This window comes from Tamandua tetradactyla, chromosome 6 (genome assembly GCF_023851605.1).
Source record: "Tamandua tetradactyla isolate mTamTet1 chromosome 6, mTamTet1.pri, whole genome shotgun sequence".
Taxonomy (NCBI): domain Eukaryota; kingdom Metazoa; phylum Chordata; class Mammalia; order Pilosa; family Myrmecophagidae; genus Tamandua; species Tamandua tetradactyla.
In genome coordinates, this window is record NC_135332.1 from 167,572,972 (window position 1) to 167,593,290 (window position 20,319).

General features: G+C 36.8%; 1 protein-coding gene and 1 long non-coding RNA gene across 9 annotated transcripts in view; both read left to right on the top strand.

Annotated features, from left to right (window-relative positions):
- The first annotated feature begins 30 nt into the window (after positions 1–30).
- Positions 31–6,052, top strand: LOC143689007 (uncharacterized). 2 transcript variants are annotated; one of them, XR_013178461.1, is made up of 4 exons: positions 43–118; positions 541–733; positions 881–1,034; positions 5,807–6,052. It is a non-coding gene; the product is annotated as an uncharacterized LOC143689007 (long non-coding RNA). The 2 variants fall into 2 exon arrangements; XR_013178462.1 differs by lacking the exon at positions 541–733 and having other exon boundaries at positions 31–118.
- Positions 6,053–6,849: 797 nt separating this feature from the next.
- TBC1D31 (TBC1 domain family member 31) overlaps positions 6,850–20,319 on the top strand; it is a 110,755-nt gene continuing 97,285 nt past the window's right edge. For 3 of the 7 annotated variants that reach the window (XR_013178465.1, XM_077167570.1, XM_077167572.1), the window contains exons 1-4: positions 6,850–7,064; positions 10,368–10,514; positions 14,348–14,463; positions 16,650–16,828. Coding sequence is in view for 6 of the 7 variants with exons in the window: in XM_077167570.1 (XP_077023685.1) it covers positions 6,988–7,064; positions 10,368–10,514; positions 14,348–14,463; positions 16,650–16,828 (519 nt within the window). In the remaining variant the exon portion in view is untranslated. Of the gene's footprint in view, positions 7,065–7,128; positions 10,270–10,367; positions 10,515–13,311; positions 13,419–14,347; positions 14,464–16,649; positions 16,829–20,319 lie in introns of those variants that run through there. The other 4 variants (XM_077167569.1, XM_077167571.1, XM_077167574.1 and 1 more) reach the window with 4 other exon arrangements.

A 20,319-nucleotide genomic window follows, 5' to 3' on the forward strand; every position in this document is an offset into this window, starting at 1 on the left:
AGAAAGCAGGTGGATCCACCGTGGTAAGTATTTAAAGGGAAGCAAGCTGTTACCGCGTGTTTGTGTTGTTTCAGCAAATGGTTGTTGAGGGCCTACTGAGTACCAGGCTGAGAACATGGTACCATCTCTCTTAGAGCTTACATTATTAGGAATAGACAGATAATGAGCAAATAAATAATTGAGTAAGATAATTTTGGATAGTGATAAGGAGAATATAATAGGGTGATGGAGTAGACTGAGGCAGGGGCGGGGAGGCTGTGGGGAAAGATGACTATTTTAGATGAGAATGGTCAGGGAGTCCTCCTCTGAGGAGATGATGTTGGGCTGCGCCAGCCAGGCAAAGATAAGGGAAGAGTTTTTCATGTAAACAGCTGCTCCACCTTGCTTGGAGTGTTGGAGGAACTGAAAACAGAAATGATCTTGATGTTCATGTAGTTCACTAGGCAAGACTTAAATTACAAGCACATGAAAGTTCATCTTGTTTAATTTTTTTTAAATCTGTAAAAAAGAGATTGATGGAATTTTTTCTTTTGTTTTCAGATTTCGAGCCTACAGCTCAGAATTGATAAAGCCCTGTGATAATACCAGCAGGAACACTCCTGTAGTGCAACAAAGATTTATAAACTTTGTTTTAAACAAAGGAGATTGCACACCAGCAGAACTCTGGGCTATCTTACCAAACAAAACAAGACAGGGCTATTATTGGTTATTATGAGGAAAGATAGAGTTTTTGGTAAATTTAAATCAAGTGTTTTGCTATGTTCAAAGCAAAGCAGGGCTCTGTGTAAATGGGGTTAACATCAGGCCTAGGCCTAAAGTGGGAAGCAGACTATTTTAGTTTTCTAGGCTGCTCAAGCAATTCAAATTTATTTCCTTACAGTTTGCAGCTAAAAGAAAGTCCAAACCAAGCCATCATCAAACTGATGCTTTCTCCCGGAAGACTGACATTCTGGGGATGACTGCTGGTAATCCTTGGTCCTTGGTTTGTCACTTGGCACAACACATGATGGCTATACTGGTTTCTCCCCTTCCAGGTCTGTTGATTTCAGCTTCTGGCTGCTTCCCCTCTGGCTTTCTCTCTGTCTGTTTGAATTTCACTCTGCTTATAAAGGACTCCAATAATAGGATTAAGACCCATCCTGATTGAGGTGGGTTACACCTTAACCAGAGTAATTTCATCAAAAGGTGCTACTTACAATGGGTTCATACCCACAGGAATACATTAAAGCATGTGTTTTTCCAGGATACGTACAGCTTCCAACCACCATACAGATCCAGAGTCTTCTTCCCTTAGAAACCTCAAAGTTAAGATAAATGTGGAATACTGGGCCTGAAATCTTATTATTCAAGGCTTTACACCTGGATTGAAAATACTACATCAAAGCAACCCAAATGGCTCAACTCCTCCAGACAGGAGAAAGATGTTCCATTCACACACGTTTAAGTTCAAACCACAAAGTTTTTGACAGTTTGTGATTTTAGATAACATTTCTTAGCACCATGTCCATGATATTAACAAAATCAGCATTTACAGGATAAGAAGACAGTAACTATTCCGCAGCCCAATGAACACAAACAACATTTGGGGACCTAATAAATATTAAATGCAGAGAATATGTGAAGAAACCCATTCATACATGGTAGGAGTATAAAGTGGCACAACCTTAGGAAGACAATATTGATATAAAAGAAAAACTACAATGTTGTATAAACAGTGGACATGTTGATTAAATTATCTCCATGGAGATATGACACACCCAATTGTGGGTGTGAACTTTTGATTAGAAGGAGATGTGACTCCACCCATTCCAGGTGAGTCTTTATTAGTTTATTAGAATCCTTTAAAAGAGGAAACATTTGGGAGAGAGCCAGAAACGACAGAAACCTTGGCGTTGACAGAGAGTGAGCCAACAGAAACTTCAAAGCACAGCTGACACAGATACCGATATTTGGAGAATAGAGACACAGATGTTTGGAGATGCTTGGAGCCCAGCAGACATTGCCATGAGTGAAATGTTAAGCAAGCCAGAACCCAGAGAAAGCCAAGGGAAGTCAAGAGATGAAAGCCAATCCCAGAGAAGCAAAGTGAGGAATCCCCACAGGGACAGAGGCCCAAATGGCCAAATGAAGTCCAGGAGCAAGGGACCTGCAAGGGACTAGCTTGCTTTCCCAGCTGACAGAGATGTTCAGATGCATCCGCCTTTCTTAAATTAAGGTATCTTTACCTGGATGCCTTAGTTTGGACATTTACATAGCCTTAGAACTGTAAACTTGTAACTATTTAATAAATTCCTTTTATAAAAGCCATTCCAGTTCTGGTGTATATTGCATTCCAGTAGACTGCAAACCAGAAAAGGGAGCTTCACTTTCTATTCTCCTTCCTTTAGTCTCAAGGACGCCTTTCAGAAAGCCTCATCTATCTAAGCAATTTTCTCATTGTATTTGGGAATGATCTCACTACGTGTCAAGACACAACATCACTTTTCCCCTCTCCTCTGAATACTGTCCTAGCTCAGCTGTAGATGCCAAATCCTTTTGATTATACATGAAGCACTGCCCTTGGTTGCTTTCATGTATGTTTTATGAGAACACCTAGCCATGAATATTTATTTAAGCAGCTTTGAACACATGCTTTTGATTTGCTTTTTCTATTCTGACTCACAGTAGAATGGGGGGAGGGTTGGTACTGATGCACTATGTCATAGTTCACTTGCAGTGGCTTCTGCCTCCTTCTGCCCCTGATAAGGCCAAATAACCACGTCATCTAGAAAATGGCAAATGTTGCTTGGGTTTGCATCAGTTAGCTTGTATGACACATAATTCTTTTTTACTGATGAAATAGAAGTGTTTCCTTTGCAATGTCAGTTTTCCTACACAAGGTGTCAATAAAACCTTGACATTTAACTGTTGCCAGTTTGGATTCCTTCCAAGGTGACTGAGTTGGTCAACACTTAAACACTCTTTATTTCAATTAGAACAGCAACTACCCTATTTCTGCCTCAAGTCTCAAAGTCTTTTTAAGTGATCTTCCCACTGCAGTTAGAAGGATGTATCCAGAAACCACTTCAAGTTTCCCTAGAACCTTTAAGGACAAGATCCTAACTCTTTATAATGGCAGTCCAGGTCCTTTTATGACTTTTGCATATTCTTACTCTTATGTTCATACCCTTCACCTTGGCAGTAATATAAAAATAACTACCATCATCATCATCATCATCGCGGGCTTTCTAAGTGCTCAGCACTTACATACATGTTACATACATAATGACACCCAGTGCAGTCTGTGCTTTCACTGCACTGAGCTCCTCCCGTTTCTGGAAGACACCATGCTGTTTCCCAACATACACACACACACACACACACACACACACACACACACAAACCTTTCTATAGATGATGTTTCCTCTCCTCACTTTTCCTCCACCTGGATAACCCTATTCATCCTTCCAAATTCAGCTCATGTAATGCCAGTTCCTAAAACCTTCCATCTCTTTTTCTTCCAATTCCATCTGCTTTAGAAATAAAAGCAATGTTTTAGCTAGAGTAACCATAGTACAGGAAGGACAGGAGGCCAGTGGTGCTGCTGGAACAATCAGAATCATGGATGTAAATGCTACCAGGATGCTCTCTTTCCATCTCTTTTTTTTTTTTTTTTTTTTTTCTGATTTTGCCTGAGCATCAGTCCGCCTCTCTCAGATCGGCTGTCTACACAACGCTGAAGCCACTGCTTTTGGCAAGCCCCAGGTTTTACTACCAGAGAGGGACTATGACTTGCTGTTCTTGGTCTTATACTCAAAAATCCAAGCAAAAGGCTCTGATTGGCTCTTTAGTCAAGCCCCACCCTGGGCCAATCACAGTGACCCAGGTGGGCTAAAAAAGTGTTGTATGAGAGCAGTGCAGTTCTTAGTATGGGGAGGGAGGGCCGGGCAGGCAAAACTAGCCGTGTCTACATTCCTACCACACTTTGCCCTAGACCCACTTCCTCTGTGCTCTTGAGAACCATTTGTTGAGCAACACTCCCTTTAATGTATGAATAAGTCCTTTTTTACAAGGGGAATGGAACAGAATCTTGTTATACGGGTTCCCAAAGATTTGTAGCCCAGGCTAGCAATCAATCATTTTCTGGTCCAAGGCAGTCTTTTGGAAAAAACATATAAATCTGGTGCATGAGAGGCAGAAAAACATAGGTATGGCAGAGTGAGATAATGGAGCCAGACAGATCTACATTTGAATCTTGGCTCAGTAGCTCTATGACCTTGGGCAAATTATATAACAACTCCAAGCCTTAGTTTCCTCATCTGTAACATGGGAACAAAATCAATATATTAGGAAGGGCTACTTCATGCTGCAATAATAAACAACCTCCAAAGCTCATTTTCTCTTCTGTGTACAAAGCCTTTTCTACTTCATCCTTCCAGGCCTACCTCACATGTCATTCCTCTTGTTTTTTTTCCCCACCCCACCCTCTAGGAGCATTAATTGCTCTCTTCTCTGAAATTCCACTGATACCTCACTTATAGCGCTGATCACATGGTTTTATACTTACATATTTATTTTTCCCTTGTACTCTCCATTTCAACCAAAGCTATGAGCATTCCAAGGACATGGAATTCATCTTTTTTTTTTTAACCTCTCCGTCCCCAGGTCCTTGCACAGGGCTGGACACATAATTGGCATTCAAAATGTTGAGTGACTGACTGGCTGACTCACTAGTTGAATGAATGAATGACAAGAGCAGCACGTGACCTACTTGTACGCAGACGAAGGGCTAATCTGGGCCATTTGTCTATTGTTATAGGATTATTGTTTTAACTAAAAAACAAAAACAAAAAAGCTTGAAGTAGTTTAAGTTTAAACAACATCTCAGTTTTTTCAATAAAACGTATTAAGTGCTTACTGTATGTCTGGTATAAGCGAATTCCTCTACTTGACAAAGATATATGTGCTACTGATAAAAATTTTGTTTGGTTACCTGTGTGGGATAAAATGTGCAAAACAGCCCATGTTTCAAGTTATGTGCATATGCTTAATACTCGTTTCCTGTATAATAAAACAAACATTCACACATATAGTTTGTAACCATCTCAAACCCAATAAATAAAAATTAGGAATGTGGTTGTGTCCTCCAGAATAGATTATTAAAAATGGTCTGACCTCTCAGAGTTATACCTTTGCATAAATAGTTTTATTTTTTTGTATGCTGTATGGCAGGGTCACATTTCGTTCTTTTCCATGTGAGTATCCTGTTATTGCAGCACCATTTGTTAAATTGTTTGTTTGTTGTTGGTTTCATTGTTCATTTGTTTGGGAAGTACATGGGCTGGGAATCAAACCCAGGTCTCCTGCATGGCAGGTGAAAATTCTACCACTGAACTATCCTTGCACCACCATAAATAGTTTTTAAATCCACATCAGGACTGATAAAATTTTTTGAATTTTTTGCTTTTCTGATAGAGAATTTAAGCTTTTCAAATACCATGGCCATCAAAATTAAAAATTAAAAGTAATTTTTCTTTCCTAAAAAAAGCATAGGAGCAGAAATGGGAAGACTAAGGTTCTGATCCTGTCTCTCCTAGTAACTCAATTTCCTCATCTGCAAAATGGGGATAATAGCAGTGCCTGCCTGTAGTGTAGGATAGAGACCTGCCCCAAAAGATAAGTCTACACCTTAATCCCCTAAACCTGTGAATGTTAGCTTATTTGGAAGAGGGGACTTTGCAAATATAATTAAATTGAGGATCTTGAGATAAAATCATGGTGGATTATCTGGGTGTGTCCTAAATCTTATGATGTGTCCTTACTACAGAAAGTCATAGGAAATTTGAGACAGAGGAGAAGACGCAGACACACAGAGGAGAAGGCAGTGTGGAGAGAAAGGCAGAGATTTTGGTGATGCGACCACAAGCCAAGGAAACTGGCAACCACCAGAAACAGGAATAGGCACAGAATGGAATCTCCTCTGGAGACTCTAGAAGAAGTGTGGCCTTGTCAACACCTTGATTTCTGACTTCAGGCCTCTAGGACTGTGAAAAAATAAATTTCTGTTGTTTTAAACCACCAAGTTTGTGAGAATTTGTTTCTGCAGCCTCAGGAAACCAATAGACAAATCATAAGACACTAAAAATGGGGAGAATAGTAATACCTAATTGTAGGTTTTGTTATGAGAATTAAGTGAATTAAATGAATTAATATTTGCAAAACATTTAGAAGAGCGCCTGATACATAGTAAGCACTATATTAGTGCTAAATGAATTTTTACCAAAAAGAAATTTTAGGTCAATGCGATTTGTTCATGATTTTATTGTCTTTCTGTACTGTGACTGGTGGACAGAACATCACATTAACGCAGCCTCTTGTCAGATTAAGGAATTGAAAAAAATAATCATAACGGTGGTGAAAAGTTCAAGAAAAGAATCAATAAGATTCTTTGGCTCTCTAAAGTTCTATGAAAGGAACCCTGCTTTTCTTGTGCATGTGGCCTCTTCTCAATTAGTTGTCTCTATACACCCCTTAATCCCTAAACGCAACTCAGAACGGAATGCAGGGACCTTAAGTGAAAACCTCTTATTGCTTCCGTTGGGAACCTGAAAGCCCGCGAGGCTCCCAGAGCGCTGAATTCCAAGCAGATCCCAAGCGGCCAAGCTCCGCGGCAGAAAACTACGATTCCCAGAAGACTTGGGGTCCCGGGGGACCACCCCTCCGAAAGGGGGCGGAGTCTTGGAGACGGTGGGTGGCCAATTCCAACATCCGGAGAGGGAGGCAGCACCGGGGCGGAGTTTGGGACGGAAACTACCTTCCGATTGGTGTAGACAGGCGCCCCGCACGCGCGTGGTACGGTCCGCCTGGAAACGCGGCTGCCGCTGCCTGCGCTCGAATTTCCCGGGCGAGGAGCGCGGGGCCTGCCGGGAGGGCCCCGGGACGGTTACCCAACTGGCGGGCCGTGGTGGTGGCGGGTCCTGCGGGAAAGGGTCGCGCGTGGGCTTCGCCATGCAGAGTACAGACCTGGGTAACAAGGAGAGCGGCAAGATATGGCACCGCAAGCCAACACCAGCCACTCGGGATGGGTAAAGGCCGCGGCGCGGGGACGCGGGCTGTGGAGCCGGATGGAGGCTGGCGCGGGGCGGGTCCCCATCTGTGGAGAGGCCTTTGAGGGGCGGTTGGGCAGGATCCCATGGAGAGGTACAAGGAAGCGGCTCGAGGTCCGGGATCTGACCCTGACCCTGTCCGGGATCCCAGGGTTTGGTGACCTCAGTAGCTTGAGTCATGGTGTCCGTCCGGGAGCGACCCCTTCGGGTCCAGGGGCTGGGGTCAGGTTCCGGGATGCGTGCAGCAGCAGGCGGGGCCTCCACAGACTTGGATAAGCGAATTTGCGCTTCACGTGCGTCTCAGGACTGTGCTTGCCTCGATTTTCAAAGTTTCCTCGTAGCATCCTCTGGCGCGTAGTAGGTGCTCAGTAAATATTTAACTATTGCAGCTGGAAAAGAATCAGGAGGAGGAACGGAAAACAGTGCACCCTCCCAAATGTCGCAGCTTCTCCATCCTTAAGTCATTGCCTGTATTTAGGCATACCTGCATACATCGACCGTTATATTGAGTGCCTGCTACGTGCTAGGTCTGTTTCTCTGCGCTGGGGTACTGCCGTGAACAAAACAAACTTATGGTCCTCGTGGGTTTTACCTGTTAGGGTATATTGTGTTGATGGCATAGAAGGTTGCATTTTACAGTGTAGGGGTGACTTCTAGAAGGGCCAGCGCCTCTTTTCATTCTATTTCCATTTATCTGTCCTGCTTGAGTCTTGGCCTCTCCGGTGTGACTTCGCGGGAGGCCTTTTCCCCAGAGTGGTGCTGTCATGGTTCCGTTTGCTGCACACAAGAGTGATCTTTATTGCTTCTAATTCTCTAGGATTTGCAGAATTTCTTGAGTTTATGTTTCAGTGTGTTTCTTGTTCTAGTGATTTTTCTGTTGATCCTTTGGTTGCCTCCGGACAGAGCAGCCTGTCTTCTCCTTTCCAAAGCACGGTGCTAGAGGTTGTAGCAGCAGCTGGTTTAGTTTCTGGTTGCTGTCAGTCCCATGACAGTGCTGCCGCCCCATTTGCTCCATTGAATAAAAAGTTTTGTTCAGAGTAGGGATTCTTCAGGTTTTTCATTCCCAGATTTAGGGATGCAAATACCATCCCTACCCCTGGTGTTCTCTAAACACTCGAAGTTATTGTCAACCCACAGTAATACTCTTTCTTACTGTTATAAAATATCTGCATATGCGTTCAGGATTTAAAGAAAGAAGCAAGTTTGTGGTTCATATGTTCAAAAGTGGACGTTTGCTTCCATTAAAACATAGCTGTCTTTTTATTCATTAAAACCCGTTTTTATGGGCAAAGAACCCTGACTGTGAAATCAGATGGAGTTTAGTTGAAGTAAATGTTCCTTTGCTAGCTCTGTGACCTTGGGCAAATTAGTCAGTAGGAGTGTAAGTGGGGGAAATCACACCTACTGCACAGGGTTGCCTTAGAGCTTTTTGAAGACTTTAGCATAGTGCCTCACACAACTTGATGCTCAATAAATATCTATTGTTTATGCTGTGTTCAAGGACTGAGGAACCTTCTGTCAGGCAACCTGTGAGCTTTAAAAATTAATACTTATATGTGTGATTTATATGAAATATCACAAGGGCAGAATGTTGACATTAGATGTGATTTTATCTAGATGTTAAGATTACAGTCAACTGTATTTTTTAGTGTTTTTCTGTGTTTTCCAAATTTTCTGCAATGATCATGTATTTAGAACACATAATAAATAGTTTTAAAAGTACTGGAGGGAAATGTTGTTTGCCCTAATTATAGTCATCAGGGAATATTTTAATGTTACTGCTTATCATTTCAGTACATTTATTTTGGTGTTTTCCCCTCTTGGGGACTAGATGAAAATAAGCATTGTTAAGAATATTGTTGTTTCCCTCAATGAAACAGAATAGCCTTATGTTTTGATAAACATGAAAAAAACACTTGAGCCACTTAATTCAATTTAGCAGGCTTTAATGAAGTGATAATAAGTCAATTAAAGTAAAAGTTTTCATGATTTAAAAAATATTGTTGCAATAGAGAATGAAATTATTCTGTTCTTCATAACCAGAAGATACACACATCTATTATTCTGAGTTAACTAATTTGTGCTGAAATTTTTATGAGTAAATAATACTTTTCAGCACATACATGGTACATAATCTTCCAACCAAACAAATAACTTTAGACAAGTATAGCTGTGCAATAATAAAGTTCAACTTTCCTATTACAAAGGAAAGAACGTGAGTAAAATACAGGAAAGAAGAAAAAAAATCATATTCCTATTACTCACAGATAACTGATATTAATATTTTGAGTATTTCTTCTTGATGTAGGTTTTTCTTTTCCTTTTCTTCCTCTTTTGCTTTTAGTAATCAGTGTGTATCAGCTGTTTAAAACCCAACATTAGAATGTTTTAATTTTCATTTAGCTTTTTAATCATTCCGTAAGTTTCTATAGGATTGTTTTGAAAAACAAATTTCCTTTTTTAACCTTTTCAGGAGAAATGTGACTAATCTATGTCTTTAAATAATGACGTATTAAAGCATTGATTTTATTTAACGGGTATATTTTGAGTGCCTGCTGTGTGCTAAGTACAAGATTAGGTGCTAGGATGTATTAGGAACAGACAGTAGTGCCTGTCCTCAATGGAACTTACCTTCCGGAGTATTATAATAGATATATTAGAAATGAAAATAAAACTTATGTATGCATAATTCACTTTGGAACATTCTGTATCACAAAAAAAAATCCTATCAGGATATCTTAAAACTAGGATAGCCAATTGAAAATTTTCTTATGTAATGGGAGCTTGTGCTTTGTAAAACCCATTAATTTTTTTACATTATTGTTTTAGCAAGTATGTTCTGTGCTTAATGTATTATTCAATCTAAAATACATTCTCTTATGCTCTTGTCTTCTATCACTTAATTACAATTTATGTATACATTTGTATGTGTTTATTTGTTTATGGCTGTCTTTATCACTAAACAGTAAGCTCTATGAGAGCAGAACCCATGTTTATTAATGACATATAATCTCCTGGTTTCTTCAGTACCTGACACATAGTGAGTTCTCAAGTATTTGATGAATAATGAACAATAGCTACTTTGATAATTTGTAATTTCCTGAGCTGTTTTCAGAAATCATTTTATGATTGATGCTTGCAATGGGTAAAGGAGGAGCAGCAGCAGTAGGAGAGGGAAGAATCGGTAGGCAACAACACTTCAAAATTAGTAAAGTATACTAAAGTCGTATTTTTCATAATATCATGTAATGTTTAAATAAAATTTAATGAATTTTTTGACAGAATTATCGTGAACATCATTCACAGAACTTCTGATTATCTTCCAAAAGTTTTGCGATTTTTGAATGTGGCTTTTGATAGCTCAGGTGATCGCTTAATGGCTGGAGACCATCAAGGAAATATCTATGTTTTTGACTTGTATGGAAACAGGTAAGCAGATACTTTTGATATTTACCTAATTTAACAAGTTACTAAATCACTGACTATTTTAGTACCTACTATTCATTATTCATTCAGGAATATTTATTAAGTTCTTAATATATTCCAAGTACTATGCTAGCCTGCAAAACAGTGTCATAGGTGCTGAAAGAAGAAAATGGGAAAGGATAGAAAGATAATACAGTTAAATTTCTTAGAAAATTGAAGTCCTGTTTTTAATAGTATCTCTAGTAGCTTCTTTTCCTTAAATTTAAAAATTCATTATTGCTAATTTATCAGTTAATTTCTAGGGTCATTCATGAGGCAAATTGGAAAGAACACAATTTCCTTTGTACACTATTATTGCAGTACATTAAATGTAAGAATTTAAAAGAATTGAGCCTCACTCTTCTTTCTCTTCTTTATCTCTTCCCTTGCTTAACAATGTACTCCAAAAGTAATCAGGATTGATCAGGTAGGCATCTGTTTCAGTGGGGGTAGGAGGAAGAGAGAGCTGCAGCAAGGGAATCGGGGTATCTGTAAGAGGAGTGGAGGCAGTGATGGGAAATTAATAAGGCGGCTTTGCTCAGATAAGTAAATATATTGATGATAATAGGGATCAGTTTTTTCACTATTGGAAAGGGAGTTACAGATGTGGAAATGAAGAAAACTGCTATAATTTCTGTGGTTTTGGATTGGGACAGGATATATCAATGTGAACTTATTGTTTTGAATAGATATTGAGAGATATAGAAACACAGGTATGTGTGGGTGAATGTATATGTATATGTATCTGTATATAGATTCCCTGGCTTTGTCCACTGACCTTGCTTGGGAGCAGCAATACCCCCATGTAATAAATACGTCTAGTGCCGGGTTCTTGTTTTCTAAATACCGCTCTCCACTGAAGGGAACCAGGGATTCTTAAAGAAATGGCCGGTTTCAGGACTGGGGCAGGGAAAGTGCAAGATGAACTTGGGACATCTTATAGCCAGAAAGAAGGAATTATTCAAAGAATGGAGGGAATGTTTCAAAAGTATACAGCCATCAGCTTGGAAGGAGTGACCTCTGGCCACTGAGTCACTCAGTGACTGAATGATCTCTGAGACAATTTGAGTACCAAAATAAATAATGATAGGTTTGTTTCCCAGAGCCTGCCCATGCAAAAAATGATAATAATAAATAAATAATGATAGTAATGGGTAATAACCCCTTGAATAAAATAGAAATCTATAAGTGCATGCTATAATCAATCAATCAGTAGTTTAATGAGAAATGTTTGCCTAATCACAAAGTACCTTCCCCCAAAATACTTATTAATTACAAAGGAAAAAAGAATAATTTTACAGTAAAGAAGCCAGCAGATGCCATCTTGATCAAATCATTGAAATGATCAAATGATTGAATCATTTGATCAAATGATTGAAGTTACCATAACGAATATTGGGGCAAATCAAAATTATGCACCACTTGATAGGATGCAGTGAGAAGATCACTTCTCTAATATTCCTGCCTAAGATATGTAACCTAAATCTAATCAGGTAGAAATTTCAGACAGCTAAATTAAAGACATTATATGACAGAATTGGCGTATAATCTTTAAAAGTGTCAGTATCATGAAAGTTGAGGAAAGACCAAAGAACTATTCCAGGCTGAGGAAAATTAAAGAGACATGACGACAAAGGTCTGAAGCTGACTGATCCTTTTTCTATAAAGGATATTACTGGCCACCTGACAAAATTTGAATGGGGTTTGAGAATTAGATGATAGTAATAGATCAATATAATTTCCTGATTTTGATGGTTGTATTGTGATTATGAAGGAGAATTTCCTTGTTTGTAAGAAACACATGATCTCAGTAACTTACTCTTAAATAGGTAAGGAAAAGAAGAGGCGATCCATCGTAAGATCTATTATCTGTGATTTATTAGGAGAAAATCTATTATTGTTTCTGCCCTTTACCAAAAAAGTAATGGTCACAATTCTCCCATTCTTTTACTTTTGTCTACCCTATCCTGCCAGTTCCCAATCTTAAATTAATACAGTGTGTCTTCTTTGCTCCTGTTTCTAGACAAAAATTAAACTAATTGTTAATTGACTCTGTTATAGAGCAATGAACATCAATGATGCTTAGCAATTAATTTGCTTATTTGCTGTATTTAATTTTCCTATCCTCTTCTGTGTTAAACTTTCACCAATTTCTTTGTCTCCTTCTGTTCCACCCAACACTTATTCTGACTGCCTAACCTCCTAATTAATACATGAGAAAATAGAAGCCTGCAAGGTTCCCTACCTCTTCCCCCAGCGGCAACCTCAAGCATACCTCTTTCCCACCTTATTCACAAAAATGGATTATCTTAGTTTCTTCCAGTGCTGATCTCTATAGCTGGTTTAGTTATTTACTCCTATCTTCTTTAGCTTCCCCTGGAACTTTGCAACATGAGTTTTCCTCGCTTTTATTTTGTGCACTGACCCTTTTCTCTGCCTTTAAACATTTATGGCTAGTAATGGCAGAGCTGAGACTTAAAATTAGGCCTGTCTGATTCTAAAGCTCAGTATACTAGGCTCCCTTCAGTTTTCCCAGTTGCTCAATCCAATAGTCTCTTTTCAGTTCTCATCTTATAAAGCACTAAATGATTTTGTCTTCCCCTCCCTACATTGTTTTCCTTTTGCTTCATGATATGATCCTTTCCTGATTTTTCAGTCTTTCTAATCACTTTTCCTCTTGTTTGTTTTCATGACTCTACTTCCAGGGCCAATACCTTTAATGTTGTGCTATCCAGGGGTCTGTCCGTGGCCCACTTCCTTCCTTGATAATTTCGTCATCACCAAACTTCAGGCTTCAGCTGCCACATAACCACTATAAACACCTACTTTTACTGCCAATCTGAGATCTAGTTTGGGCTATCCATTATGGTAGCATATGGCTAGCAGGCCCTTGAAAAGTGGCTGGTTCAAAATTGAGATGTGCCATAGGTCTAATGTACACATTGGATTTTGAAGACTTACTGTGAAGAAAAAAGTTGTAAAATATCTAAATTTTATATCGATTATATATTGAAATGATAATATTTTAATATATATTGGCTTAAATAAAATATAGTATGAAAATTTATTTAGCCTGTTTATTTTTACTTTTTTAATGTGATTCCTAGAAAATTTAAAATTACCTATGTAGCTCACTTTATATTTCTTTTGGTTAACACTGCTTTAGCTGTTTTGCAAAATCATCATGTTTAAAGCCAAACTTATTTCCAACCCCTAAATTTATTTCTTCTTTGCCTAAGCATAAAAACATAATTTTAATAAATTTAACTCTAGTTATTATGCCAAGTACACTTTACATGTGGTATTTCATTTAGTCATCACAGCAACCTTATAAGATATCTGTTCTTCATCTTACATATGAGGAATCCCTGTTTGCTCCCTCACCATCCCATATTTAATGCATCCCCAAGGCCCACTCCACTTGACTTCTGAAACCTCTTCTATTTGTCCTTTCTGTTTTATGCCCATAACTGTAGTTGAAATTTCCTGTACTAGCTTTATTAATGATCTTCTTTCCTCCTCGTCATCCCTCCATTTGTCCATTACTGCCAACATCATCTTCCTGAAAGACATTCCTAATCATGATTCTGCTATAGTGAAAACTTATGAGGGTTTCTCACTCCATGTAAGTAAGGTGCAAACTCCTTAACATGGCATGTAGTACCATACATAATCTATTTTGGTCTACCCAAAATGGTAGATCATTTTTCTAGGTCTCATAAGGTCTCATCCATAAAAATTCCATGATTATTTGAAGAATTTCAAATTCTAGTATTAATGAAGTACTCTCTTAATAGGTTTAATCTTGTTCAGCGAACAGCACAAGCTTGCACAGCTCTGGCCTTTAATCTTCGTAGGAAGTCTGAATTCCTTGTGGCATTAGCTGATTATTCTATTAAGTGTTTTGATACAGGTAAGATGTCTTCTGTTTGTCTTTTTGAAGCATAGTAAAGTATAGACTGAGGTAAAACTTAAAATTCACAGATCCTTTTTTAATAGCCTATCCACACAGTTTTTATTAGGAACTTATGGTTTTATAGACTGAACCTCTTACTCTTATTTTTTAAAAAAGGAAATATTTCAACTGTATTTTTTTACTTGTTATTAAAGTAATTCCTCTGTCATAATATTTAGAGAGCTAATGACACCAATAATGGTAATAATTGCTAACACTTATATAGTGTTTACTCTGACGTGTACTGTTCTATGATTTGATACATATTAATTCATTTTAATCATCACAATAACCCAAGAAGATGGATACTATTATTATCCCCATTTTGCCAGTCAGGACACTGAGGCACAGAGGTAACTTGACCAAGGTCCCATGGCATGTAAGTCTGTCTTTCCCTTCCTTTCCAAATCCTGCTACTTCCTAACAGCATCCTTCCTCTTGTTCCCCCACTCCCATCATATGCTATTGAAACTTTTATTTCTAAGGTCATTAGTAACTTCTCTTTGTTTAGATCCTCTTTAAGCTTTTCATTCTTCTTCTCAGTAGCTTTTGACTCTTTTGATTATTTTACGAATCTTTAGTTTTCATCCTATCATCTCTCCTGGTTCTCCAACGTTTCTCACTGCTTCTTAGTGGTCTCTCACATGGATTCCTTTAGTGGATCCTAGACTTCTGAATTTTTGGTCTAATTTTCTTTAAAAATTAAGTAGAGGAGCCCACAAGGGTTGTCAGCTTTTAATTTTGCTAATTGATATTGGAAAAAACAATAAAATTTCATTTCATAAAACAAGTTCTTTTTTTTAACACGATGAAACTTAGAGAGACATAATAATATATTAAAGGGCATTACTTTAAATTTAGCTTTATGGAAAAACTCCCTGCATTGTCCTTATTTTTCTTATTTCACTGAAGACCATTGAAAAGTTGATCATTGCCTAATGCCAGACTTTAGACTGGTGTTTGAAAACCGCTACTCTGTCCCTATAGGATTTATTTATTCCTCTCTCTTCAGTTTTGACCAGCTTTGTATGTTGATGGTTCCCTTATCTATATCTTGGTTTCTAACTAATCTTCTTAGTCCTATCTATCTGAAGAAAATAAATCTGATCATAAAAGTAATACGTGCCTATACTATACAATAAAAAAAAAAGGTTAAAAAAAGGGACTATGAGAGCAAATACCTTAATGTAGCAGAGAAGCATATAGAGAAAGAATTTGGATTCTAAGTTTTCTTATTATGACTTTAGTTTCTGGTCTTGAATGCAACTCTCTAAAAGAAGAGGTGGTACTGTTTCCCTGGATTTACATGCATATTAATAAAAATGTCCACGGGGGAAAAAAAGTAATACATGCCTATTGTAGAAAACTTGGAAACATATAGAAAAGTGTAAGTCACCTATAATTCTGCTATCTCATGGAAATTATCATGAGTAGTTTTAGTTGTTTTCCCTACTAGATTTTTTTCTCTGTTTGTGTGTGTGTGTGTGCAAATACAGACAGGTATCTCAAGATCAGTTTTTAAAATTAAATTCATTAACTTCTTCCCACATTGCTAAATCTGTGCCTCCTCATGTCTTTCTTTTGCTGTTTAATAGTGCTACCATCTGCTTACATAACTAAAATAGAACTGTTCAAGTCTTAAATTCTCCTTTATCTGAACATATCCATTTGATGACTAAGTCATTTGATTTACTCCTTAGTATGTCTTGAATTTGTTCTTTTCTTCATTTCCACTTTCTTAGTTTAGGCTCTCCTTATCTCTTACCTGTATTATTATAGCAAAACACAAATGTCCTGTCCAATCTCTTCCTCACCTTCCAATATATCTGCTATATCTCCTCCAAGTGCTCTTGTATAACACAGACCAGATCTGGTACTCTCATACATAAAGTTGTTACTCACAGGAGAAAGTCCAAACTCCATAGCATCACAATGAAGTTATTCTTAAACCCTTTCTCAGCCTCATTTCCTGATATTTCCATAATACATGTTATTAACATGATCCATGATGAATCTGCTCAACCAGCCACAGGTTTCCATTTTCATAGAGGTTAATGGAGTTGTCTTATATAATTCCTAGCTATTAATTGAAAATATGACGTATAGTGTTTTACCTGTATAATAATTTTACTTTTTAACCACAGTCACCAAGGAGCTAGTTAGCTGGATGAGAGGGCATGAATCGTCAGTATTTTCTATCTCTGTGCATGCTTCAGGAAGATATGCCATCACTACTTCTTCTGATACAGCACAACTATGGGACTTGGACACCTTTCAGAGAAAAAGAAAGCTGAATATTCGCCAGTCTGTGGATATACAAAAGGTCTGTGAGAGAATATCTTGGCCTGTCCTAGTTTCTTAGTAGGGTTTATGGATGGTATGAAAGTCATGATTCAAATATTGTCCCACATAACTATGCTCTTGTAACTGAGCCACAAGCAAAGCAGAGTGACCACAGAATTAAAGATGCTTCCTGTGACCACAATTTGTAACTTACTGAGCTTTTCTTTTATTTTTTTAATTATTATTATATAGTTCTGTGACTTCAGTTCTCATGAGATGTTAGTTTTTGTTTGGTTGATTGGTTTTGTTTTCTCTCTCAACATTTTATTATGAAAAATTTCACACATACAGCAAAGTTGAAAGAATGACATAGTAAACATATGTACACCCACCATTTAGATTCTGTCAACCTGTTACTATACTTGCCTTTACTGTACTTTACGTGTTATTATACTATATCAAGGATCTATCTCTATCTGTCATTCTAGTCATAATTCATATTTTCTTTTCATTTTAAAGTAATTTGTAGATATCAGTATACTTCCACATAAATATGTAAGCATACACTTAATTAACTGGAGTTCAATATTTCTTCATGTAAAATTTATATATAATGAAATGCACAAATCGTAAATATTCATTTGTTAAGTTTTAACAAATGCATACCTGTGTAACCTGTGTACGTACTTATTACCATCGTCCTGGAAAGTTCTATAACATCCCTTCTCAGTCAGTTTCCACCTGTACTCCTCATCCCAGCTAAGTACTACTCTGATATTTTTCCACCATAGATTAATTTGCCTATTCTCAAATTTCTAAATGGAACCATTTGGTATGTACTCTTTTCTGTAGTTTTTTTTTTCATGCAGCGTAATGTTTTGAGATTCATCCATGTTATTTCATCAGTAGTTCATTCCTTTTAATTGCTAATTCATATTCATTATATAAACCACTGTTTTAATAAATCCATTTCTTTTGTTTATAAGTTTTTTTGTTTTTGTTTTTTTAAATCTGTTCATTTAGCTAAATACCATTTTCAGGCGTATCTGAGTCTCCCATGTGATTAATTATTTTGCTTCAGGTTATATTGTATATGCAGTATTGCTTTTAATTTCCTGGTTATTAACATGAACAGCTAACAATGAATGTCAACCAAAACTTCATTTTGTAATCTCCATGGAAATCCAATAGTTCTTTAGTTTGCCTTTAATAATTAAAAAGAGATAAAAGTTATAGCAAGCTTATTCATTAGGAATTTAGGCCAAATGTCTTAGTAGATCTTTCTTCTTTAATTGCTTTAGTACTTAAATCGAATTTTAAATTTCAAAGAAAGCATTGGGAGTTTAATCCACAGGGGACACAGAATTAAGAAACAATGACACAAAAACCATCTGTTCTTTTTACCATGAAATTAAAGCTAATATATATTGGATAGTTGCCAATTCTAATCTTTCTTAGCCATTTAGACATTTTAGTTTAAAAAAATAGAACTCCAAATGTCAGTGGTAGGAGAATAAAATTAAATATAAAAAATATATGTATAGTGTGAAATATGCATATAAGTATATTGTTCTAAAACACTGTGGATTACAAGTTACTAGCAGACTGTTTTTAAGGGACTGGATAAATTTTACAGGCCAAGAAACAAAATTTGAGGATATTATGCGTATACTTAATATAACCACTTAAAATGTAACCATTTAAAAATATAAAATCAATTCTTAGCTCCTGACTGTACAAAATCTGGTTGTTTGCCACATGTTGGGCCAAATGTTTGCCACCCTGGCTTATACTGTTGAAAGTCAGATTTTAGTATAGTTTGCTAAACCTGTACTTTTAATACTGTTTTTGATTCTCTTTTTAAATAGGACTTTTATTTTATTTTTCCCATTACATTGACTCTTTGGAGTGAAAAGCCAGTGTATTAGAAAATGCCCATATTATAGATTTGTCTTATTGTTTCATCATGATGTCATTTAAATTGTTCTCTTTCGTAATGTTTCATAAGTTATTCTGGGTACTTTGTATTGTATCACAACTGGAGACACTTAAGATTTTAAGAATTTGAGAACTATGAAAGTGGCAGTTTATTGTTTATGAATGTAAACTCTGGTTTTGAATCTCTCCTGCTGTGTGACCTCTGACAAAGTATTTTACCTTATGTATAAGATAAAAATAAATAGTATCTACCTCAAGGTTCATTTTAGCATTGAATAAAATAATCTATGCAAAGCACTTAGCACAATGACTGTATAGTAAGTGTCTAGTAAAAGTTAGCTTTCGCTGCTGCTGTTTCTATACTTGTTGTTACTGTTCCTATCTGACCCTATTTTGGAATTATCTCACTCAGTAAAATAGATTTGTTCTTAAAAAACTGTAAGGTAAATGTATTATTTTTCTTTTCAACATTATATAAGGGCATAGTCCCTTATATAATTCAAAAAATTCTAAAATTCTAAAACGCAAAGTTTTTGAATAGCTCATTTTGTGACAAGATATAAACTAAATTGACATGAGGCTTAAATATTAATACTTTGAGTATGAAGTGTTGCCACAGCTCCTCTGAGTTTTTTACATAATGTGACAGAATATGCATCCATATTACCTTTCTAAAATTGAAAATAATTCTGAATCATATCTGGCCCCAAGGGTTTCAAATAAGGAACTACGGACCTTTGATTTCAAAATGTTTTTGAAAAAGAACCTACCACTCCAACTTCTTCCCACTGATTTTTTTTTTACCTAGCAAAAGCAATAATTTATGTTAATAGTAGTAGATAACAATTATTGAGTACTTGCTATGTGCCTAGCACCCTATCTTTTAAATGGGGAAACTGAAGTTCAGAAATATTAAGTAACTTGTTCATTGTCACATAGTTTATAAATATTAGAGTTGCAGTTTCAATTCCAGCCTTAATTCAAAGCCCTTTCCATTACACCATACTGTTTCCCACTCTTCTAATTAGTGACTTCCGGTTATTTTGTTGATGCTTGAAGATAGGATTCTCAGCTCCTGAGTTAGGGATTTTGGAATAAATAATCCTGGGCTTTCTAATTACTGTGTTTAGTATATATCTGAAAAGGTTTTGTGATGGGTACTGCGAAACATTTAATAAGGAACATGCTGCTGAATTTAATTCAGTCTCTATATACAATGGACATTCAGTCAATTTTTCCTGAATTATTTGACCTTGACTTACTAATATTATTATCCTTTTTTTTTAATTAATTAACGGAAAAAAAGAAATTAACCCAACATTTAGAAATCATACCATTCTACATATGCAATCAGTAATTCTTAACATCATCACATAGATGCATGATCATCGTTTCTTACTACGTTTGCATCGGTTTAGAAGAACTAACAACACAACAGAAAAAGATATAGAATGTTAATATAGAGAAAAAAATAAAAGTAATAATAATAGAAAAAAAAAACCTATAGCTCAGATGCAGCTTCATTCAGTGTTTTAACATGCTTACTTTACAATTAGGTATTATTGTGCTGTCCATTTTTGAGTTTTGTATCTA